At 42.2% G+C, this 25,707-nt stretch overlaps 1 protein-coding gene across 3 annotated transcripts in view; it reads left to right on the forward strand.

Annotated features, from left to right (window-relative positions):
* LOC138293042 (dimethylaniline monooxygenase [N-oxide-forming] 2-like) overlaps window positions 1–25,707 on the forward strand; it is a 476,533-nt gene that overhangs the window by 174,320 nt on the left and 276,506 nt on the right. For all 3 annotated transcript variants that reach the window (XM_069232030.1, XM_069232029.1, XM_069232031.1), the window contains 3 exons: window positions 3,306–3,443; window positions 10,683–10,871; window positions 19,313–19,475. In XM_069232030.1, the coding sequence (XP_069088131.1) occupies window positions 3,312–3,443; window positions 10,683–10,871; window positions 19,313–19,475 (484 nt within the window). In that variant the 5' untranslated portion in view covers window positions 3,306–3,311. The remainder of the gene's footprint in view (window positions 1–3,305; window positions 3,444–10,682; window positions 10,872–19,312; window positions 19,476–25,707) is intronic.

Genomic DNA, 25,707 nt, shown 5'->3' on the forward strand with positions numbered 1-25,707 from the left:
TATTCAGGGAGTGGTTGTCACTGCACTTAATATATGGGCAAAGACATAGATTCAAGAATATTAGATTAGATGGTCCTCTATGTTAATAATTGTCAGGCCAAAATGACTGAAACCTTTCAGGCTTCAGTCGTAAGCATTTAGTCCTTCCTTTTTATTATGTTATGAAACAGGCGGCTTACTAAGGATTTCCCTCGCATTATTCTACGTTCCTGGAGACGCTGCTCGACGAGCCCAGGGAAATCAGGTATTTCAATTAGGAATTCTATTATTTTCACTTCTGTCGTTTATGGGCAAATCATTGTGTTTCTACTTAATTTTTAGGTTTTCATCAAAAGTTTTTAATTCCTTGGAGATGGGGTGTGGTATCTTGTATTTCCTGTGTTGGTTCATCCCTAGCCCAGGTGTCCCCTCTGACCCTTATCATAATGGGCTCTCCCACCAAGATTCCAGGTGGAGAGCTTAGACTGTCGTGGAAGATCTGACGGTGACAAGGACTGTGATGTGAGGTGGCTGGGGTGTTGCATTATTAAACTTATCATTTCACCGTCATTGCTTTCCTGTGTGATCATTGGCCATCCCTACATGGGGCCAACGTGGCCATCTTTATGTACTACTTAGCTGTGACAATACTTGATATTATCCGGATTGCGTTCCCATTTAACTTTTTCAGTTTTGATTTAAAGTTCCCATTTCTTTTGAGATAGTGTTTACCATGGCGCTTCAAAACGTAATTTGTATGTGTTTACTGACTCTTTTGGTAAATACCTCACACTTGAGACATTGGCCGATCAGTTTGGAAAACGTAAGATAAATTTAGTGTTTGGTGTGCACCTTGCACCACTTGATGTCATTAGTATCCTTTCTATATCTGGAGTTTTTTTGTAAGAGAACAGGAAATTTTTTAAGACTAAGGCATCCATTGTTGACAGTTTGTGTCTTTTACTTTTTGTGACTCTTTCACTATTTTGTCTTGTTTGCAGTATTCTAGTTCACACTATTTAATTAGTACTTTTTTTCTTCTTCTTCTCTGTCTTCTATTGAATTGGGGCACAGACCTATCAAGGTTTGGATGTTTGCCCTTACATTTATTTAAATATTATGGGCCTCATTACAACCAAGTGGTGATCCTACCGCCAACAGGCTGGCGGTTCAAATCGCCATATTTTGACTGCGGCGGTAGCGCCGCGGTCACACAGCCGGGACCGGCGGTTTTCCGCCATGGTTGTCCCGGCGGTCAGAATCCACCAGGGCAGTGCTCCTTGCAGCGCTGCCCTGGGGATTTTGACTCCCCTTCCCGCCAGCCTGTCCATGGCGGTAGACACCGCCATGGAAAGGCTGTTGGAAAGGGGACTTGTTAGTAATGACTTGTTAGTACCTGTACCCAGACAGGTCCTTTATTCCTCTAATGCCTTAAGAGTTACCTATCAGTATTTTTAAACGTCTGTGGAACTTTTGTGGTCATGTTGGCTCTTTTCTTATTATCTTAACAACAACAGCCTCTTTACCCAAACAGCATTGTCCACTTATCACACTTAGAGATCCACTTACTATTATTGTGACGCATGCTGGGTTTTCTATAGAATACCATTTCATAAAATAATGATTTTTATATCTTTCCTTCGCGTTTTAACACACCAGTATTGGTTTCATCTTGGTAATTTTCACCTTATGGTTCTTTCTTGAAATTCTTGTTTTAAGGAATAAATATACAAAATATTTCACAAGTGTGCTCTAATCTTTCTCGTACACTTCACTATCTTTAATTTTATACTCTTTTTCTCTTCTCTCTTTCAGCAGTAAGTTAGGAATACAATTATGTATTATTGTATCTTTCTTATCTCTGTCGCCTTCTTTTTATGTATTACAAGTGGAACCTTTTTATGTACTTTTCACAGCCTTGAGAAAGTCACAGTAAGTGATGAAACACTTGTCGGCTGTTGGATCTTCCTGCAATAAATGGACTGATTACATCCCAATTCTCTATGCATCCTTACTTTAACAGGATTATTTAAATACATTGTGTACTTTTTGAAACGTGTGCAAGAGTGTTTATGCACATGGTCCGGTGTTGTGCATTTCTCACATCGTCCACCCTTCTATTGTTAATTTGTGATGAGCTCCTGTGTTGCCTTCCATGGCAGCTGACCCCTCTGTGCACTCTCCTGCCCTCCATGCCATCTGGATGCAATTTAGTTTCATGAAGGGTACAATACACATGTCTCTTGCCATGCCCGTATGTGTGCATGCCCCCCATAACCCACACTTGGTCCCCTCTCAGATGAGTTCTTTGTCCTGTGACATAGCCATTCCATTCTGAGGATTTGCATACTAGATTAGTGTGCATATACCTAAGTGAGACTGAGTAGCTACATCGTGCAAGGATGCCACATTGGAGCTGGCAGCAGTTTTTGCGCCATCGTTGAGGAAAGTACAGGGCTGCATGGAATTTCAGTGAATACAACACATCCCTGCACTTTCTAAATGACACAGTGCAGCGCAGCCAGCTGGCTGGCTGTGTTGAACTGTGTCATTTTCTTATACATGTCGCACAGAGAGCCTCATTTATGTGGCAGGTGGCACAAGGCAGCACAGCAAGTACCTTGCTGCCCCACCCTGTAGCACTGTGAAAGGGCAGAAATGAGCCATATCTACAAGTTACGCTATATTTCTTTCCTCTCCTCCTGCAATGGTGCACAAATTGCTGCCTAATGCGATCACAGACTGCCGTGCACCATGGTGCAGGATGTCTGCATTGCAGGGATGATTGTTTCTGTGTAGTGAGGGACACCTTCCTGTACAAAAACATTCACAAGAGGTGTTTTCCTCTTTCTATGTCTGCTGCATTCTGGGAAACATGGGGAGTAATTAAAGTATTTCTCCCTGTTGCACCCTTTTTACGCCACCCCTGAGGTGACATAGGGATCTAATGCATTCCCTTTCTTGTAAATCTCTGAGGGCTAAGTCTCTAAGGCAGATACCTGTTGAAACTATTTCAAAGAATGCTAGTGGTCCAGTACATGTAGTCGGAAGGCTCATGAAGATCATTGTCTTATCTTTCTATGTGATTTATTGCCAATATTTAATTTCACTTCAATGCCATCAACTCCATTTTTCTTTTCACCCTTTCTGGCTTGCTCTGAGACCTATAGGATACGTTCTTAAAGTCACCTGACTCTGAGTTTTGGTCTTTCTAATCTTCTGATGACTTCTTTCACAATATCCAATGCTATTATGCTTAAAATAACTTTGTATTAGAGTACTGTTTGACATGTCTCTGTGTGTGTGTTTTTTGTGACCATCTGCAGGAGACCATGGTGAAAAGCGTTGCAGTAATTGGAGCTGGATGCTCTGGTTTAGTAGCAATTAAGAGCTGCCTGGAAGAAGGGTTGGAGCCTACCTGCTTTGAACTCAGCAATGATATTGGTGGCCTCTGGAGGTACACGGTAAGTAGATATTTGCTAGACAGGTGAGTATGTTATGTTATAGTACATGGTGTGTCACATCAGTCCTTTTTATTTTACTAATTGATATGTATAATACTGTAAAAAAGTGAATTATTATTTAGAGTGGGTGCCTGCCCAAGTCAAGCAATATTAACACTTCTTGTCAGGGTGATTCCCCAAAGTTACTAAATCAACCTGAACTCATCGCCTGGGAGCAACAGCACAGAGCAGACAGGCTCAACTTAGGACAACGTGTGCAGTATCAGTATTTATGCAGTACTAAAACAGTAATAAATTAAAAAACTAATCTGTAGAATCCTAACCCGGATTAGTCAAATAGTGCAAAAGTTAATAAGCAAAATGACACTAGAATGATAAAAATCCAACAAGTGGAAACTGAGATGTGATTCTTTAAAGTTTTAGGTGAAAATAGCACCAAAAAGCACCACACATCCATGGGATGTAGGAGCAAGTTGAATCCGACCGCAATGGAAGGCGGTTTGGACACACCAGATGGATTGGTCCTAGTGAAAGCCTGGAAGTCAAAAAGTTTGAAAAATATTCAAGTCTCAATGAAGAATTGGACATTGTTACTTGTTCGGAAGTGTGGAGATCTCTGCCTGAGACAAAGGCAAAATTCAATCTGATGCTGTGGAATTGATGTTCAAATACTTTTCTCGCCAGGTCCCATTTAAGTAATGGATCTCTGGAGGAAACATTTTCAAAAGCCTCCAAACTTTCTTCTGGTGCCCAAACAACCACAGGGGTTATGTTTCCAAAGTCCACAGGACCTTACAGTTAGATACTCTCAAGATGTCAGGCAGAGTCTAACAGCAGAGTCCAGTCCAGGTCCAGTTGTAACAGGTCAGCTGAGCACTTCAGGGAAATGCAGATTGTAATGTCATTGTAGCCACTCAGGAGATCAGTCAGTTTACCTTTGGAGTGCACTTCTTTATCTTTGGCACTAGATGGAGCAGGTCCAACGCTTCAGGGCTCCTCTCAGGTCAAAGACAGCAGGTCCAGTCCTCTTCTGATCTTCTGCCGATCTAAAATGTTTTCTGAAGAGGGTGCCTTGGCATGCCACATTTATGACTGACATTAGCTAATGGATGGGTGGGTCTCCTGTGCAATCCATAACCAAGAGGGTAAAAGCCAACATTTTTGGTAGTTCCTGCTTGCCTCACTGCAAACGAGATTAAATGCAACATATAAGGGCAGTTTCAAGACAGCTGAAGTCTTCAGCCACACTAAACACGGGCTCTGAGAACTGGACATGACTAAGGGAGTGTACTTTGAAAATTACTAATGCCCTCCAGATCTTACAACTAAAATCCAGTTCGGTCCTTGACCCACTTGATCCCTTTCAAGGCCGCAGAAGTTATGCATGTGCTATAGACAGGTCTTTCAGGCAGGATTGGATACTGTTCTGCCAACATGAGGAGCAGCAGGCCCCACCCTAATTCTCCAGCTGAGGTGAGAGGAGCCATCCCTCCCCATGCACGTCGACTTGCAAGTCAAAGTAATCTATTATATGGATAAGTACTGCTGGGCTGCTGTTGTGAGCTAATGCAGAATATCCCTCAGGAACGTCTGTCAAGAAAGGATAACAATCAAAATATTTAATGTTGACTTTCCCTGAATATTTAATATAAATTCAACTTCATCACTGAATTAGGTTTTTAATACATATTAAAAGTAGTCTTTTAATGGTTTGTATAGTCAGTTCCTGTCAACAGTTACATGTTAAAGTCTATAATCTGCATGTTGACATTTTTTAGGATTCAACCACAGCCCTGCCAGTGAAAATAGCTTTTGGGGCTTGGTCACTTTAGAGACATGCCATTTAAAATTTGGTGCAGGTTTTAGTTTTAAAATGAGGCACCCTACCTTGTGGGTAACCAGATGGAGTTCGGCTTCTCAAAAATGTTTATTGTGACAGGTTTGGAAGTAGCTTTTTAGTCTGTTGCAGTCAGCCTACACATGACATTCCTGAAGCCATGCTTTATATTCCCACTCTGTGATGGCACAATGGGTGCTGCAGTCCACATGTCACATTTAGATTCCAGGCCCTGGGTTCATTTTCTACACCATAGACTAGGGATTCAAGTTAAATATGTCAGTCATAGATAAGCCAATGTAAATATGTTTCGAGGAGGAGAAAAGGCACTTTACTTCTGTTTAGCATGAATAACAGTGCACAGAATTTAAAGATCAGCAAAAGCAGGGCTCCCAAAAAGGTGAATAATCCAGGGTAACATGCAGAAAAGTTGGATTTCCTACAAATATACTTAGTTAGAAGGGCCTACAGCTAGCCCTTTTGATCTTGGTCTGTTATTGTGTCATTACATTTTTCTTCTACCTACATGGGACAAAGGGTCAGCACAGTGGCAACATTGGCTCACTTTTCAAGGAAAACATCCACACACAAAGTAGTTGCCTTCAGTACTAGAGACTACTATGTCAATGTCTGTGTTTTAAAATGCCTGGACCGGATGTTTAATTTCACAGGAGGGATGGCAGGAATGTGGTAACTCCGCGGAGCTCTTGTAACGTGGAATCACTTATGAATTTGGCCATTCCACTTGCAGAATTAATCTGCAGTAAAGTTTTAAGTTTCTAAAGAGGCTGGAAGAAGGACCTGTCCCTCCCTATGTGTTTAAAAATCCCTGCAGATTTAAGTTTAATCTGCAGTGGTTTTTAAACATAGAGGGAAGTCTCCCTTTTGCAGCCCTCTTTAGAAACCACTGCAGTTCATAAATCTTGGCATCCTTACATACTCTGCAGTAGTTGATTAATAATTACTGCAGAATATGTCAAGGCATTAAGATGTATACACTGCAGTGCATACCTCTCAGCACCCTTACATACCCTGCAGTGATTATTCAAAGTATGTAAAGACTCCAAGGGGTATGTACTGCACTGATTATTAAATAGAGCAGGAAGAGGGAGCAGTCCCTTTGTTTTTAATCACAACTGCAGATTAAACTTTAATCTGCAGTGATTTTTAAACATAGAGGGACTGCTCCCTCTTCCCAGTCCTGTTTACAACAGCAGTGCAAATCCCTGAGCACCAATACATATTCTGCAGTAATTACTACTGATTATGTAAGGTTCACCAAGGGGTATGCACCGCAGTGATTTGCAGTGGTTCTGAAGTTTAGAAACTACTGCATACCTCCTAGCGCCAGTGTCCTTACATAATCTGCAGTAATCAGTGCAGAGTATGTAAGGGCGCTGAGGGGTACTTGGCTGTGCTATTTGCTTGGCAAAAAAGACATCCTCGCATCCATTGTTGAGTGCGAGGGTGCATTTTGCGCTAAGAAAATAGCACCAAATGGCCAGTCCACATTTTTGCTGAATTCCACAAAATCTTGCAGAATTCCACGTATTTCAATGGAAACACATTACATCAATGCCGCTCACCCTCTTAAAGCAGAAAAAAAGTGACAAAACAAAAAAAAAATGATAATGCCAAATGGCTGGCAGCCTACAACAGACATATTGGATTTGCTAATGCGTGTTTCTGGAGTCTATCTCCAAAAATTGTTCATCTCTCATTCTGATGCCCAAACCTTTCGACAATGACTGTCATTCAATTTATACACATGTGGTCAGGCCAACATTCTGATGTTCTCTCCAGCAGAATCAGGTGGTAGATTCCCAAGGAGAGGCTGAACAGAATACGACCAAATTTGTCAAAAAGCTAAATCTTTATCCAGAAAGGTTGCTTTTTGTGTTTCGGCATAATTCTGTTCAGCTGTTTTAGAGAAATTAAAGTTTAAAATTGATAGTTAATTTTTGCCGCAAGTCAATGTGGGCAAAAAAGAAGTCTGATGGGCTGGCCCTGCAGGACTCCCTTAGGAGTCCCGGGCAACCGGTTGATGTCATTGGCCGGTTGCAAAGGAGGAAAATGTTATGGCCACCATTACAGGAGTTGGGGTCTGTGTCCCTGAGTCCTGGAAAATAAAAAGGACACTAGGGGCCACATGCATGCACACTCTCTTTCACTCATGCATACACAGACTGACACCCAGCACATACAAATGCACAGACCCATTCAAAGCATGCACGCACAAACACACATACATTCATACATACACACATTACATAAAATAATTCCAGACCGCAATTCGGGTGGGGGGTGAGAAGCTTTTGTTGTTTCCCAATGGAAGGGATAGAAGAAAGATCCCGTCTCCTCGTCTCTTTGGCAGACCTTGTTGGAGTCAGCAAATGAGAAGAAGAACCTTCTTTACTCGTGACAGAGTTAGACTGGGTCAGTGAGAGTTGCGGACCCCACTGCACTCCATGATGAGCACCACTGATGGACACTCGGCTCGGGGCACTTCATGGCTGAAATTTGAAGTTCCTAGTTCCAAGTCTATCAGTGACTCTCTCCCTTGTCATGAGGGAGAGAGCCACAGAAGACACTGGGGGTCTGAGGAGGTCACTTTCACCCTGCTGTGAAGCATTCAGCCTGGCACATTTTGGTTCTCGCAGCCAGGCACCTGCGATTTTAGTGCATGTAAAGCTCTTGGATGTCTGACCTAAACATAAAGAGTGTCTGTCAGGCTGACCTTTGCTCAGCCTGACAGAAATTCTTAATTATTTAGAGATAGGTGGAGGGACTGGCCCCTCTACCTTTAATGACAAGCCCCTATTGGTAACAAAAACAAAGTCAAAGTGAATTTATTGTTAGGTCTGGTAATAAGTTCTTATGTTACATTAAAAAAAAACTTAGGTCTAGAAATATCTTACTTTACATTTGAAAAACCTTAAATTCATTGTTCAATGACATCATTGATTTAATCACTGATGACATTTAAAATGACATTGTTTATGACATCACCATTTACATCACTATTGGCATCATCCAATGAGGGTGTTTACTGTGCGCTTCTGAGACTGAGTAGTATTTAATGAGCCACATCAAGACCAAGTTTCCTATTGCTTATGTACTGCTAATGAGTGTAATCTTTTGGCACATGCTTGGCCTACTAATACGCTTGCATACTTGAAGGGCTGTCCTTTAGGAGCTGCACACAGGAGAACGGCTGTGCATAGTAAAGGTTTCTCCAACTAGCTGGCTTTGAGTCTCTGTAGGTAGTATGCTGTTTGTGAAAGATTGTTCACAGGATGATGGCTGTGTGTAGTACGGGCCTGGTAACCTAATGGGCTTGGTGCCTAGGGACGGTGCCCTTTACTTTAAGAGCAGGGGGAAGGTTTTGTGTAGATGGGGCTTGGCCTCCTAATGGGTTTTGGGTGTCTTTAGGGAGTGGGCTCTCCGTAAAGAGTTTTGCACAGGTTGACAGCGGTGTGTAGTAGTGGTTTGGGTTCCTGAATTTCAATGAGGTTTTATACTTTAAAAAGTATGTTTTCACCCACCTATAACATCACCTTACCCTTTGGGTTTTCAAGTAAATTTCTATGGTTTTGTAAATCTACGGTATCACCAGCCTTAACAATAACATCACTTTATAATATATGTAAATTAACCAGTGGCTGTCACTGGTGAGTTATAGTTAGGACTGTTTTTTTGTTGCTAAAAACTTTAGTGCAGTTTTATGAATCTTCACAAAACTTTCTAAACAGTGTTCTTTTTTGCCGTGTTTGTGCATGGAGAAATTTGGGGTGATTTGTCAAATGGCTCAGAGAAAAAGTGTGTGTGTCCGAAAACATGTTTTCCACATTAGATTTTGGAAACAAACATTAGGCACAGCTGCAGCCCAAGCCGCTTAATGGATTTACAGCAGTTTTGGCAGAAAGCCAGATCTTGGTCCAGAACAAGTGCTTTTGTGATTTGGTGTAAATCCATTAAGTAGTATTTGAGCAATTAAGGCTCAAAAACTTGAGTAACCCACAATGGGGTGCCCCAGGTGAGTACTGAATCGTCCCACTTAAAAATAATTTTTGCTCAGGGTCACAGGGTAGCCCCTGGAACCCACCAGCTCCCTGCTGGAGCCTGTATCTTTTCATTTTTAAATGGGATGGCCCAGTACTCACCCAGGGCATACTTAGCTTAGGAAATGAGTTATAATTACTATAAATGACTATGGGGGTCATTCCGACCCCGGCGGGCACCGCCAGAAGACCGTACCGCGGTCAAATGACCGCGGCGGTCATTCTGACTTTCCCGCTGGGCCGGCGGGCGACCGCCAGAAGGCCCCCTGCCGGCCCAGCGGGAAAGCCCCTTCAACAATGAAGCCGGCTCCGAATGGAGCCGGCGGAGTTGAAGGGGTGCGACGGGTGCAGTGGCACCCATCGCGATTTTCAGTGTCTGCTAGGCAGACACTGAAAATCATTATGGGGCCCTGTTAGGGGGCCCCTGCACTGCCCATGCCTGTGGCATGGGCAGTACAGGGGCCCCCAGGGGCCCCATGACACCCGTTCCCGCCATCCTGTTCCTGGCGGTTTTTACCGCCAGGACCAGGATGGCGCGAAGGGGGTCGGAATACCCATGGCGGCGCTGCTTGCAGCGCCGCCGTGGAGGATTCTCTGGGGCAGGGCAAAACCGGCGGGAAACCGCCGGTTCCCCTTTTCTGACCGCGGCTTTACCGCTGCGGTCAGAATTGCCCCTGAAGCACCGCCAGCCTGTTGGCGGTGCTTCCTCCGTCCCCGGCCCTGGCGGTCCATGACCGCCAGGGTCGGAATGAGGCCCTATAACTGGTAAATTTCAGGTTTAGTTTGTTTAAAATATTTCTTGTCACCGAAATTTTCACTTAACTATAATGTCACTTTAACCTCTTTTTCAGTGCATCTATCTATCTGTCTATCTATCTATCTATGCAACAGTTGGAAGTTCCAAACTAATTAAGTAATGTCCATCCTGAATCTGGATCAGCAAGTCAGTCAATAGATCTTGATACATATTGTTGATGCTCATTTTCTGCAGAATCAGCTGTCTGAAGGTAAAATAATGGTAGTGAAGTTGTGTGAAGAGTTGGGTCACTGAAGAAAACTGAGTAATGCATTAGAAGATGGTCTGGTCAAGTAGTTGTGCAGAAAGGGGAGCACCTAGACAGAGTGGCATAAACCATCTAAAAGGTTTGTATACAGTCCCAAAAGACATAAGAGCATGTGGCCTTTTTTTAAGAATAAGCAGCATGTTGAAGGAGTATTCCAAATTTGTATATTTTAAATCTTCAAGACCAAACCCTATACATTAGCTGTAATCCTTTTCTTGTTGACTGGTTGATATCTGCTTGTGAGAATAGGTGATGCATGTTTCTGTTACTGTTGCAGGAAGACGTCGAGGAAGGGCGAGCCAGCATCTATCAGTCAGTGGTAACTAACACTTCCAAGGAGATGTCTTGTTACAGCGACTTCCCCATGCCTGCCCATTTTCCCAACTTCCTGCACAACTCCAAATTCCTGGAGTACTACAGGCTGTATGCAGAACATTTTGGTCTAATGAAGTACATAAAGTTCAAGGTGAGGAACAGCTACATCATCTGAGCATGATTGGTATAGAGCGAGTATCCTTGTGCATTTTGAAATAAGTGTTGTGAACACATGACAAATAGAAGTGTAAATAAGTGGAACATGGTGGTTCTTAATGTATTCCAGACCTTATTGGCCACTTAAAATAATAGCAATCCTCACAATATATGTCCCCAACTGAAACATAGAATCCCAAGTGTATGATAACACGCTTCATGCCATCATATTCCATATGGCACACCTAGAATTTAGAAAACTTGTTCTCAAGATAAATGGTGGCCATACAAAGACAATAATTTAACTACTACATCAGCGTACCAGCACCTTTCACAGAGCAACACATAATACTTTATAGACTCCTCCCATACAGAACTAAAAACAATGGGGGTGATTTTCAAAGACATGTAAGATGATGTAAAACAGTACCCCTGTAGAGTTTGATTATGTACTCTTGTGTGAATCAGAATGAAAATGCCTAAAATGGTAATATTCGGGCCATATTCATATACAACTAGTACAAGTAGATTAGACAGTGGTCTCTTCGCAGATTTACCAATTTGGAAGTTGGATGTTTTGTGTCCAGTTAACCTAAGCATGTAAGAGCCCTTAAAATAATTTTTCTGTAATAGTATGTTCTGTACTCACAAATTGTTTTTGTGACTCAGCCTCACTGTCCTAAATCAAATACACATAAAATGTCCTAACCTATAACATTTTCATCCTGTCTTATAGGTCTCTACCGGTCCTGTTCAAGCAATACCACACATATACACTTCTCCTGGATGATCAGACTGAAGACTTTCACTACTACCACACTGTTCACACTTAGCGTACAGTCTTTCATCCATAGTCCTGTTGATTGCCTGCAGCTCACCAATGTCCTACATAGTTTGCATCTAAATAACTACTTTAATCAATCTAAAGTTCTCTATCAATCACGTCCTTCATGCATCAACATCACAGTAATCAATTAGAAGTGTCACCACATTCTTGGCATAAACCATTATAACAAGCAAAGGGCAGCCAATCACCAAATCTGGCAAGCATACTCCCATCAGTCTGCCGAACATATAGTTATTCACCTTCATTCTTTTATGTTCATCTTATCACCATGGGCTACCTAATGATCATTCTTTTCATCCTTCAGCATGAATTACTAATCAAACAAACAAGGCCATTAGTTATATTCACGTGTGAATATGGATTGAAGAGAATTTGTGACACCCTAAATCGAAAGTAACTTGCTAAAATTATTACATTTATTTGACACAGGTCAGGCATTAGTGATCTGGTTTCAGAAAAAAGTTCTAAGAATTTGTCCAAAAGTCTTCATAGAAGTTACTCTAAACATGTGGTCAACTCAGCAGATGGCAAATCGTATCTACTCCTAATGAAAGAAATTAATTCTTGGTGGAAAATGGATCATTTACAAGGGAACTTTTAGTCAGAAAAAGATTGATGAATTTGGAGCTAAAGTAGTTTGTGGCTCAGGAGAACCCATTGAAAGTAAACAAATAAAGGTAGTAAGGAAAGATTCTTTAAGAAAAATCAATGGTATAAAAAAAAAACTAATAGAAAAAGTGTGTGTAAAAGGTTTTTCAAGGACTGAACATTAATCAAGCATGGAAAATCTGAGTTGCTGCTAATGGCTTGGGAAACATCCATATTCTTACATCCAGCACTTATGTAGCAGTGAACTTTTGTGTGAAACATAATGAGCAGTTACGGATTGGCCCAAATGTTGCTCAGATTGAATATAACATTAGCAATCCTTAATAATGTAAGTGATAGGCTTTAAATGGATCCAATTGAATAGGAAGTGAAGGGCTTCCAGGGCACCTATTTCTCATGGTGTTCTCATGAAGTTTATTAAAAACAAACCTGTCTTTTGTAGTTATTTGTAGACTATATTAACATATACATTATAACTAATTAAAGTAATTTACAGTGATGGAAAGGGCTAATACTGTATTCATTATTTAAAAATTATTTTAAAAATCTCCTATCGTTTTGGCAAATGGGCTCTATGCCCCATTGTGAGACCTCCAATAACATCTTGACTATTATTATGGTAAATGAGAAGGCAGTGTAGGGTCCATCTACTAACTCTTTGCATCTTTTTTCTGGACTAGTCGAAAGCTTTTAATTGTGTGTGAAATAGTTTGGGTATAATTAACACACTGTAGTATTACATTACCCTACTCTTCCTTTGATTCAAACTTTACATTTATGAATGTACGTGTCTATAAATATTGATGAGAATGGAACAAGGTGTATACACACAAATACACAACTGAGAAAGGATGTGTAGTGACATCACTGCTCTTTAGTCTGTAGACAGCCCCCCCATACCTACAGCAATTGCTCGTAAACAGTGCTTAGGATACCCCATTTCCACTGTCAGTGACTCAGTGTAATTATATCTGTTCTTTCAAGCAGTTACGTCCCAATGTCAGTGTCCCCATGTCAGCTGCAATGTGCCAATGCCAGCATCAGTGCCCCATTTTTAGTATACTAATAATGTTATTCCTATGCTAGTGCTCCGGCGGCATGGCAGTCAGTGTTTCTTTTGTGGAAGCTTCTGCTGCCAGTATTTCTGTCTTAGTGCTTACTTGAGAAACTGTAACTTATAGAACAAACATACACCTAAGGATTCTATGGAGCCAGGAAAGAGGAATCTGTAGAAAAGGAATCCATGTAGTGGATTTATCAAAAAGGGACATTTCTAAGGCTTTAAAAAGTAAATGCAGACAAAGTAGCTAGGTATTCTTGTTAGTAGGGCCCAGTACAGAGATTGCCTATCCACTGATACAGATATGCTTAAACTTTGGACTTTTTAATAACAATTGATACTCAGGACAGAACCTTCCTTTAAGCAGACAAGACCTCATTTTCTCACACAGAAAAGAGTGTTTAGTGAGTTAGTAGGCTGAAAAGACCAGGCTGAGGGCCTTGAAACCAAATATGTTGGGGCACAGGCAGCTAATAATGTAGTTCACTGCCTTGGTTTCCACATCTATATTCTCATATCCTTGTTGGTGCTCCAGTGTTGGTCTTTTTGTATCACTGTTTTGGTGTTATATCCTTCTGTCCCATTATCACAAAAGGTGCCAGTGTGTCACTGTTCATGCTAATATCTCAGCATCATCAGCATTATTGTGTATCTCACTCTCTAACTGTCAATGTACAAGTCCTTCTTTCTGGTCCTCTGTGCCATACTTGACCTATATTCCAAGGCTGTCTAGCTATTGTACAGTGACCATAGAGAATCTGCAAAGCCCTGCAAGTCATACTTTACAGCTCCTAATTATGTGAAGGTTTTTGTCCCCCTGGCAGTTACATAGATCACATAGCCTTTAGTGTGGGACTAACGTTGGTTTTAAGGAAATGAGTCAAAGTTGGACACCTAAAATGACAAGGTTTTGCATGTACAACTAAGGCTCAGCTACCATGGTGGAAAGCTGAATGAATGAGAACAGGGGATATTATTAGTAAATGTTCAAGGAGCATCATTTTTTTTTTATAAACAGATTTTTATTGTTTTTCAAAGACCAAGTAACGAGAAAAAGTGAGCAACAAAAACAACACTAGTAATAATGCTTCATCCCATTCCCCCACCCGCTGTCCCGCGCAAATTAAATTACATGACTAGACAAAGAATCCAGTGTTGAAGATAGTCCATAGTAGCCCCACCCATTTACCCCAAATTCACAGGGCAACCCGGGCAATGTAAATTGGTTCCTCCAGTTTGGCGCACCAGTCCATTCGAGTGAGCCATTGTTTCAGTGTTGGTGGAAAGGGCTGTTTCCTGGCCTGAGCAATGTCTCTCTTGGCTACCAGAGTTGCAAAACCAATTAATGTTTTGTCACTGCGAGGCCTGCTCAGTCTATCAAGCACATCCAGTAATGCCACCTTAGGTGTTAGTTGCATTGAAATACCCGGGACTGCCAACAAGGTAGTGCCAATCCAAGGCCAGTATGATGCAATCTGTGGGCACAGCCACACTATATGGAGGAAATCAGCCTCCAAGGTCTGCCAACATGCACATCTGGGATCATTGATGATTTGCGCATGGGCCAGTCTCTGGGAAGATATATAAGTTTGGTGGAGATAGTGCAGCTGGATCAGCCATAGGCAGGCAGAAATTACAAGTTCCCTGGGAGCCATACAGGCTTACTGCCATTCAACCTCATCCAATTCCCCAAACCAAGCCTCCCATTTCAGGTGCAGTGAGCCTGGCGATCCTGGTGCATTGGGCATGGTATAGTTGGAAAGTTCCCCCTTTTCCTGACCTCCCCAATACCAATCGGGCTTCAAAAGGATTAAAGTCTTGGAGATCCTGTTGATCTTTCTTGTTGGAGTCAAGGACATGACTGTTAGTATTGATGGAATTGGGTATTGGAAAGAGATAACTGAACTTCAGCGAAAGAGCACATGGAGGACCGGACCCTTTTCACTTGTCCGCCAATGTGGAAATGCAGATCAGTTCCCACTGATTAAATCCCTTAAGCTGAGTCAGTTGTACCAACCAGTGACCTCGTCACAAAGGAGTCTGCCCTGTCAGACACCTGTTCTAACCCATGAATTGAAGGGCCCCCCTCCGGGGCAAGAAAATCACTCTATCAACCTCTGGTATTGAGAGGGAAGCGGATAACTATACATGTAGTGCATCACTTCATTTAGACCCAGGCCGCTAAGTTCCAGTTTGTACCAACGGTGGCTCCTCCACTATGGCAGAGGAGTGTCTCCCCCACCAGCAGCAGCAGCTGCAAACTTGAAAAATAAAACAATAATAAACTATGTTCATTATCGTTTAATTTTTCAGGGGCGGGACCATAGGGATGACAGGCACTAGGGGGAGTGGTAGGTCTGCTGCCCTCAGTGTGCATGTGGGTTTGGCCAGCCATGTTAGGGCGGCCAAACCCAAATGCGCACTGAGCTGTCTCCAACCCGAGCTGCGTTGCTGGGTTGGAGACAGCAGGCACAAGCTCCTAGCCTGCATCTGAGTACAAATTGAGGGCACTCAGGCCAATCCTGATGTTGCTCTCATGCTGCCAGCGGCCAGGCTGGGAGCCTGTGCCTTCAGTGAGTGGAGCCAGAAGAGGTGCAAACCGACAGTGATGCAACAGGTACGTTTTTTTTGTATTTTTTGTACATCTACTTTAGTTGTCTTTTTGTTTGGTGCCCCCACCTTCAAATCCACCACTTTACCCTGACATCGCAATTGGTTGGTACACTGAGTGGTTCTATGCACCTGTCAACAAATCATTTATAACTAGATGATGGGAAGCTCCGTAGTACAAATGAATATTCACTGCCCCAATCCCTCCTTCATATACTAAGGAACAACAAGTGTCACCTTTGCCAGAAGAAGGTACAAAGCACTGACACCACTCCGTGAACTAGGTAGTAGGGATGTATAGCTGGAAATTCTTTGAAATATAGAGAAAATAGGGTAGTATCATTATTTTTATCAATGCAGCTTTACCAAGCAGATTCAATGGGCGGTCACGCCACGCAGTAAGGCAAGTCCTACTGCTATTCAGGAGGGGTGTTAGATTAAGGCCCCAAGTGATTTCTGGTATGGTTGCCACCTGTATACCAAGGTATTTAAACTGAACAAGTGAAGGTGGATGCCCTCCCTCCAGTCGGTCAGCGCATTATCTCCCCTCAAAGGAGCAAGAAGTGATTATGCCCTGTTAAGGTGAAGGCAGAAGGCCTCTTCAAAAAGACAAAGGAGCTCTAGGGCACAAGGGCCCAAAACCACTGGATTTGCAAGGTAGAGGAGAAAGTCATTAGGAATGTACCACACAATTCTGTCCTGAAGAGCCCGGCCCAACACCAGCCTTCAAGTTGCATATTGCACTGGACCAAACATGCCAAGGGCTCAATGGCTAGGGCAAGGAGCAGTGGAGAAAGGGGATAGCCCTGCAGGGGTTTCCCATTCAATTGGAAACCCGTCGGACAACATCCCATTGACAAGGACAGGAGCCATCAGATGTGAGTAAAGAAGGGAGATCATCACACAAAAGTGAGGCCTAAAGCCCATTCGATGCAGTACGGCCACCAGATAATCCCATTTGACCGCGTCAAAGGCCTTTTCAAAATCAACACAGAACAGCGCTAAATCTCCTGTTAACTCTCCTATGCGAGCCAGAACAGAGTGCACTCATCGGATGGAATACAGTGTACTACAGTTTGGCATAAAAGTGCATTGGTCAGCATGTTTCAGGGCTGTGAGCACCGGGTGAGCCTAGTCACCAGAATCTTGTTGAATATTTTGATGTTGGCATTCATCAGGGAAATGGGGCAATAGGATCCGCAGTCTAAAGAAAGGGGGGGTTTTAGGAAGGACGACAATGGCCGCCAAATCCAGGTCCTTAGGAAACAATCACTTTTCAATGGCTTTCGCATAGAGCCGAAGTAAATGTGGAACCAAGTGATTGTGAAATGTCGAATAATATTAAAGTGGAAAGTCGTCTGACCCTGGGGTCCTCCCTGACTTCAGGCCACTAACGGCATCATGAATTTCATCATCTGACATCAGCTCCTCCAGCGGCCTCCTCTGGGCCGGAGTCAAGGAAGGTACAGGGTTATCTTTAAGAAGCAGTTGAGTACTCTCTATGGCAGGTCGTGAAATGGGGGCATTGACTGCAGTCAAGTCATCCCCAAGGATCAGTGAGCCGCAAGGCAAGTTGGTTATGAGTTGAGTCAGGTCCTGGAGAGTCTATGTCTGCAAGTGTGGAGGGACATACATTTTAAAAAATGTGTAATGTTTCCCCTTCTATCAACCCATCACTCCCACATATCTGCCTTGGTATCATGTAAAGTATGAGTGACTACAAGAGGGACATTTTTATGGAGGTGGATTGCCCTACCTCTGGATCCTCTGGCAAAGCCATTGTGGAAGACAAAATTATAACCGCAAATCTACAAAGAAAGGAGCATTTAGGGCCAGGTGTATGACCATTTTCTTTGCAACTCACAATTTGCATTTGTTAATGGCAAATTGTGAGTTGCAAAACAAAATGTACAACAGTGTCTGAGACATTGTTTGCGATTTCCAAAGGGGTCTCATAGGACCTGCCTTGTTATTATTCATGAGGCATGTCGCAATTTGTGACCCGTTTGGGAATGGACGCACTCAAAGGGATGGTGGCCTGCTGGGGTCAGCAGACCACCATGTCTGTGACTGCTTTTTAAAAATAGCAGCTTTTTTAAATGCAACCTATTTTCCTTAAAGGAAAATGAGTTGCATTTAAAAAACTAAAATTAAATATCCCCCGTGGGACTACTGCCTGCTCTGAAAAAATGTTGGCGCCCCCATTCACAAAGGGATAGGGGTCCTATTTGCGAATGGGTTACCATCAATTTGAAATTGGTAGTAACTGTGATTGTTTTGTGACCGCATTCACAGTCACAAAACAATCCTATATGAGCCTGCGAGTCGCAATTAGGAAAGGACACCCTTGGAACGCTCCTTCCTAATTGCAGATCGCAATTCCTATTTTTCAAGAGAGTAACCAGCAGTCGCAAAAGTAACCGCAATATAGATTTGTACATCTGGCCCCAAGTTACGGTAAGATATGTCTCCTTTAATAATACCATTTCAGGTTGATGTAGAAACCTGAGTACTGTTGTTCACTTAATATGGTGTAGTAGACGGCTAATGTTCCAGGAGAGGAGACTATGACCCATCTTGGATCTTGGAGGCTTGTTAAATATGTAGGTGTTGGAAAGGAAGCATGTAGGATCTCCAGGGAGAGCAGATAGTGGCAAAAAGCAAGAAGCAAGAAACATAAAAGGAAATAGAAAGCAATAAATGTCCTTGAAATCAACCAAAACCCCAACAACAGTACCTCCACCTCCACCCGGACGCATCTGTCACCCAGTCACAACAGTCATAACACACAAAACTGGGGTAACATGACAGTTGTAGACATTTCAGTGTAGGAAGGATTAGATGTAGGTGGTGGTTGACTATTACACTACCAAAACATCACGTGCTACTCATAAATTAATCATAATGCATGCAATTAATTAAAGATCAATATGATATTTTTCAAGCACTATGATGGGCTGGAGCCCAAACGGAGAACTTAAATTCCTCACATGGAATAATTTAAGACTTAAATAGTTACACTTAAGCTAGGAAGGTTCTGGCATATACAGTCAGGCAAAGATTGAAAGTACTACACTACACTACACTGTCACCTTTCGTAGAGAAATCACAAAGCCTTCAACAACAAAAACTTAATTTTATACAAAAAATATTATTTATCATTGGGAGGTTTTGTATAAGTGGTCAGTAACTGAAAAAATATAATTAAGCTTAGCTCTGTCATTAATGCACAGCTATAACCAAAGAGTTTTTGTTGGGAGTTCCAAGTTAAGAAGGTTTCACAATGTTTTGTTGTCACTGAATTCCATAGACCAGAGTATGCAGTGTCAGAAAGCGCCCAGATTTCACAGCCACCGGTCAATGGTATGTCATCACACAGAAGGATGGAAAGGAGGAGTCCACCATCTTTGATGCAGTACTGGTGTGTAGTGGCCGCTTCACAAAGCCATCTTTTCCAGTCAAGTCTTTTACTGGTAGGTGTTGGTATCAATGTCAAATCTACTGTGGAGGAGGTAATACATGTTCCTGCCCCAAAACCTGATGAGCATCAATAAGAAATTCAGAGCATGACAACCTGGCATCATTCTTTGTGGATTACTCTTGTGACAAATGCTTGAATATGTGTAACTTGTTTAAAAGATTTGACAGTTTAGAACTCTATAAAATTGGAATATCCATTCATTTTTTTCTCTGTTCACCCGATAGCCTAAATGGAAAATATAATCCTTATAAATACCATCCTGAGAAAAATCAAGAATTTGCCTCAACAGAGAAACCATGGGCAATGTTGACTTCTAAGATTCCTCTTTACATTTAAAATATTTATACGCACAATCTAATCCTATTATTTTGAAGGGGTTTTCAAATTACATGTACAAGTAGATAGACAGGGACAGCAGAGAGTCAAACAATCAAATAATTGAGTTTCTAGGTTACAAATGTTACTATCAGTGGTGGTTCACAATAAAGATGAGTTCATGATGACATATGGAAGGTGAGCAATAACTGTACATGTCTAATGATCCTTTGGTAGTGCATTCCAAAGGTTTTAGATGTAGCAGAAGAACACATAGCTTTGAAATTTTAGATGTGGCCATTTGTGTAATTTCAAGAAGAAGGATGAAACTGCTGCTTTGCCTATAAGAACTCCTTGCATAGAGAGTTCCATGTGAAAGTAACCTGTTAGGAAAGACAGATAGCCCTGTGGGTGATGTAGATGAACCAGCACTGAGTGACATTGTATGCTCTGGATAAGACAGTTTGATTAAGGACATATGGCAGTTGACATGGCCAGTTTATAGGAAGAAGGAATTGGAAAGCAATGTGCTAGGAGAGGGTTGGTCACTAACATTTTGACTGGTAGGGGGTAGCTTATGAGCAGAGATTAGCTTCTGTATGGGCCACGTGTACTTAATATAGGTCATACATTCTTAACCCTCTCAATCTTTATATTTTTGGGAAACTAAAGTCAGATATGACTGCTGGTAGTTAGATGAAAACAGGGCCATCTTACCCTAAATGTCCACCCCTGTAGACACCTGGAGAGGATGAGTGCCCTTTCTGCAAGACATAGCTGAAATACTTTAGGTGTCCTGTGGTCTGTCTCTTCTGGCATTCCTAGCAGCCAAAAATGTGTGGCCTGCTAGCTTTCCTGGATCTCTATGCTTGTAATGCATGTGGGTGCCCTGTTCTCTTTTTGTCATCCCTGGAGTGTACGGCATAGCTTATGAGCGCATGAAGCTGCCGAAGGTCTTCTCCTCTCTGTGGATCTATTTCCTTCAGGATGGACTTCGACTATGCAGCAGCTGTGCTTGTGCTTTATCACCCAATTCAGAGGGTAGTGCAAGGGCCCAACTGGATCCCTGAAGGGAGCTGTCTTCCTAGGTTTGTTTTCAGTGCTGTCCCACCTTCCCAGTGGTCATCTTCACTTCAGAATTCATTACTTGAATTACCTCAAATACATGTCAATGCCTACAGTGTCCACCTTTAAATATGATCAAATAAGTACATGCTTGCAACACTCCACTAGTGCTGCTTCATGTGAACCAAAACAGAGATTCATTGGCATTGACTTTTTTTTCTCAGATGCCTCACTGTGATCTGGCAAGACCCTCACATAATAACCTACCCAATTCTGTACTTTAGTATTCTGGCTTTCCTGAGTAGGTTTACTTTGTCCTTGATTTAGGGTCTTGCATACGTGCAATGTAATGTCCGGCTTTGGTCTCACTGAGCTCACCCTAAGATCTACTCACAGGCAAACTGCAGACGCTACCCTGCAATGACAGACGGCAATGATAGAATTTTCACCATGTTCTTCAGGCCATGCTTTTTAACATATTTAACTCTCAGACACAAGGCACATGATAGAAGAAGTGGATATGGCAATTTGGGATCTATTTACATGCAACGGTGGACAAATACTATTTATGCAACTTGTCATCAATTTAGTGAGTGATGAAGTATAACACCTGTCTGTAAATTTCCTGAAAGATATAATGGAGACATATACTCTCCTAATAGAGTGTCAGGAGAAGTACTTTGATCATCAGTGCACAATAGAAAACCAATGCTTTACATTCAAGATGCAGAGTCTTATTCCACAAGAATCAGTGGATGCCTAGAACACGTCTGAACCAACTAATGCCACTCTACTACTTTTATTTTTTCAAGTGACAAAGCCACTCATCTATGGATACTCAATGGACAGTCCAAGAATCACTGATGCGCCTGAAAATGTTATCATGTAGCATATAATGCAACAATGGGTGCTCATGCAATGAAAATGGAAACAAGTTGTAAAAAGAATGCAAAAAACCACTGCAGATGGCACACTTTGAGCGTGATCACAAGTCCAAAGATGGTGAAAAATTAACAGGCTGATCTTTTGCTGTGGACCCCTATGCTAGCATGCTGGTTTTGTTCCCAAATAGGCTAAAGATGTGAAAATTATGATAAATAAAACAAATCTGCAAAGATATGGAGTCAGCAACCCAAAAAAGATCAATACCACCACCTGAAGACAGAAGGGACAAGAGAGAAAGCGGGCAGTCTCATATAATAGCGAAGGAAAGAAGGCTGACGGTTAGCATCTCAACTGAAAAAGAAAGAGCAAATTTCATTATTGAACGGCCTCATTGGCTGTCCTATGCAATCAAGTCAGCTGCATACATCTCCCTAGTTATGCTATCAAATACATACTTATATACAAAACATACTCAAGTAGAGGGGTTGAACCCAAGGACGATGCAGATCATGCAATCAAAGTTACATAAAAAAATATATGCTGATAGGAAGGGGCCAAACCGCCACACTCATAATGTGGAGGACTTCACCTTTGGCCTGTCGGCGGTGAGACCACCAAGACCGCCAGGGTTGTAATGAGGGCCGATGTTTCTCTTCTCTCCATAATCTTGGCAATGCTGTGTTCCCTATTGGTCACACATCATCCTCCTCACATACAGATATTCTTCTTTCTCAGTAAATAAAAATATGTAGCTGAAAACTACAATCACGCCATCCTAAAGCAAACCAAAAAATGAATTCAGGCCTTAGGTCTTCAGAAGGACTCCTCACAATGTAAAAATTACATCAAGTTCCCCAAGTGCTCCAGGACATAGAGAACCTAAAAGTGAACTACCAGTTTGCTATCTTGTTGGGTTTTCTAACCTGTGCTACCCCTCATTCTGTCCTCACAATGCAATCTACTTCCGTCTTTTTTGTGTGACCCTTTTTGTTCCTCTATTGCCATTCCCATTGCTAGACTTTCCTTTCTCAACCAGTTCCACCCACATCCACTGCTGATCGGGCCTTCATCGTCTTCTGCTCCACTTCTTTCTTCTGCAGCTGACCACCCAACAGGCCAGCAGAGGACTTCAACCATACAGTGAAGATATAACAAACAGAGTGGCCAATTAGGTGTGTGGCATGTGTGACATCACAACACCAACACCACAGAGTTGTTGGTTGGTAGAGATGGTACAGTCTGTCACCTTCCCTTACATGCATAACAACCTTCTAACATTTAATTCTACACTCAGTGGGGAGGGAAACAGGGCATGAAAGAGGGAGGGAGCAAATTAATACAAAATATACACCATTCGGGAACATAATGCACAATAAAGAAACTGTGAAGATTTCATACATGGTATTGTAAGTGCCATGCACACAGTCTGGATAGTAGCAGCTGTATGTATATATCAAATCAGCAAACATTCAACAGCATAAGTTTACTTTACAGGTAAGGAATAGATACATACCAGCTCCATTAAAACCAGGGTTGACCATTGATTAGATAACATACATTGTGATGAAATGTGTCATTAAAATGATTCCCTGGGTGCACTCAGCTCACTCTCTCGCCTTCTTGGGTTTGAGTAGCAGCATAGGGTGATTCTACAGCATGTGAGGGTGCTTGACAGAGAGAGAGTGGCTGTTTTGTGTAAGACAGTGAGGAATCTCGATGTGCCACAGGAGCTGTGCTGTAGCCATACAACAAACACCCTAAATGCACAGCCACCCAGCAGCCGCAGTATTGGCAGCAGCCGCACAGCCCTCCTCTCTCTCAGCAGCAGAGTGTGGCTATGCATGGGAGAACATTTACCAGGGACAGAAGACAGATCGACTGCTGTGTGTAAGCCAGTGAAGGATCTTGGGACAGCAAAGCAGTTGTGCTGTAAGCAGTGTTCAGGTCCCCTGGTCTGTGTGAGGAGCACCGACAAGTAGTGGTGCTGCGCTGCTATCTAGATAACCACCTGTTGCCTCCCTTCAAAAGCAATCAGTGGCTGCAAATGTCCCATGTATTGGAGATTAGCAGCTCTGCTCCCCCTGCAGAAGTGTTATCTTCCCTCCATCATCTTTGGGTGCAAGACGCCCATTTCTTTCAAACTGGTGCTGTGTGCAAGGACATGGTCATGCAGTGTAACGTTAGTCTACTTTTTTCACCTGTTGCTTATGCATGCATTTTCAGACCTCAGTCTTTCAACCATATTCTGTAACTTGCTTAGTTTTGCTTTAGGCTGCTATCTGCTGTGAAGTCAGGTCTAATGCAGGACCCAAAAGTGTGTCTGCACTTTTATTATTCTGCATCAGTGAGGATCTGGTTCCTGCAAGTGTGGGCAATCAGGCCATGTAGATTTCCACCACCCCTGTCTCATTTTTCCTCTCCAAAAAGCATGGCTAGCCTCTCCAAGTGGGCCTACATTGAGGGACATCTTTGATCTACGTTATGGCCAGCAAAATAATAACCTTGACCCAGCAGAGATGTTCAAAGCCTGAACCTTATTGTGGGTTGCCTCAGCATAACAACAGAATACAACCTTCAACGTACATGAAGAAATGCAGACAGAGCCAAACTAATATTGCTTTTGCATGTGGGATCCTTTTTAACTTTCAGAACGAGATGCTGATCTTTTCTCTAGGTAGAGTCAAAGCAATAATTATAGTTTAGAAAAACCTTTGCCTACAGTGTGAGTACAGTAAAGCACTACAAACTTACAGTAAAGAACTACAGACTCAAACTATAGTGGGAAAAAAATAGGGACATTTCTTTCCTGATCCCTAATTTAATTGTAAGGTCTGCACAGGCCATAGGCAATTTATTAAAAGTAAGAATCAAGTTACCAATAACCTGTAGATCCAAATGTTGCTGTGGGAACAATGTGAAGCCCATCAGTGTCCTTTCTTGTTGACCGTGATGAACACATATAAGTCTGCACATGACTCTGACAATGAAGAAGGCAGATAGGGATATGGGAGAAGGCACACAAGAGAGGTCATTGGTTTGTAGTCACACAGTTTGTCTCATTAGATGGAGGCTCTCTCTGGTTTTCAGTAGTCTCTCCAAGTGCTTACTTTTTTTATTCTAAACAGAACACGAAACCTCTATTATTCTGCGCTCTTATATCAACTTCAAATAGACACAGTTTTTTGCTTACATGGATTTTGCATGAATTCTAACATTGTATAGAAGATTTACTTTAGTAACTGATACATTATGTTAGAGATCCAATATACCAATGGTACAATACATTTATCTTGTTGCAGCCAAAATAATTATTATGAGACTAGTCTTGGTCCAAATTCCTATAGGACTTTTTATTGCTCCACATTTTGAGACATCGATCTTCACGCAGGATTTGCATATACCACTGCAGATGCCCAAAAGGCAGTAGTAACAGCACAACCTTGAAAGCATGACAGAATCCCAGTGCACAGGTGCAAGGGACAGTACAACGGACACTGAAAGGGCCCAATAAGAGGGTCACAATCCAAACAAGTAGTATATAACTCTCCATACTGTTACTAATCCGAGGGCTCTCAAGACAGGACTGGGAGAGGTCCATTAACTCCAAGAATGCTAGGAAAGTCTTAGAGCTGACACTGCTGAAGGAATTTCAAGAAGTCCCACAAACAGAACATCTCTGAGAAGATGCTCTCAGCATCTGACTTGAAGATAATCTCAACTGGAAAGCCAGGAATACAGGTCAAGAACTGAGCCACCCATAGGAAAACAGGTGATGAACAGAGCTGAAGGAGGGAATCCAAGCACCAGGCCACATGTTAGGTGTAGTTTTTATGAACTGACATATCTTGAATTCAGCAGTAGATCCTGGAATCCCAGGATCCTCAAATAATGCCATAGTTCATTGAATCCTTTAGTATATCTTTGATTCCCACTGAAATCTGCTGTTCAGAAGGGGCATA

The sequence above is a fragment of the Pleurodeles waltl genome, chromosome 4_2, assembly GCF_031143425.1.
Source record: "Pleurodeles waltl isolate 20211129_DDA chromosome 4_2, aPleWal1.hap1.20221129, whole genome shotgun sequence".
Lineage (NCBI taxonomy): Eukaryota > Metazoa > Chordata > Amphibia > Caudata > Salamandridae > Pleurodeles > Pleurodeles waltl.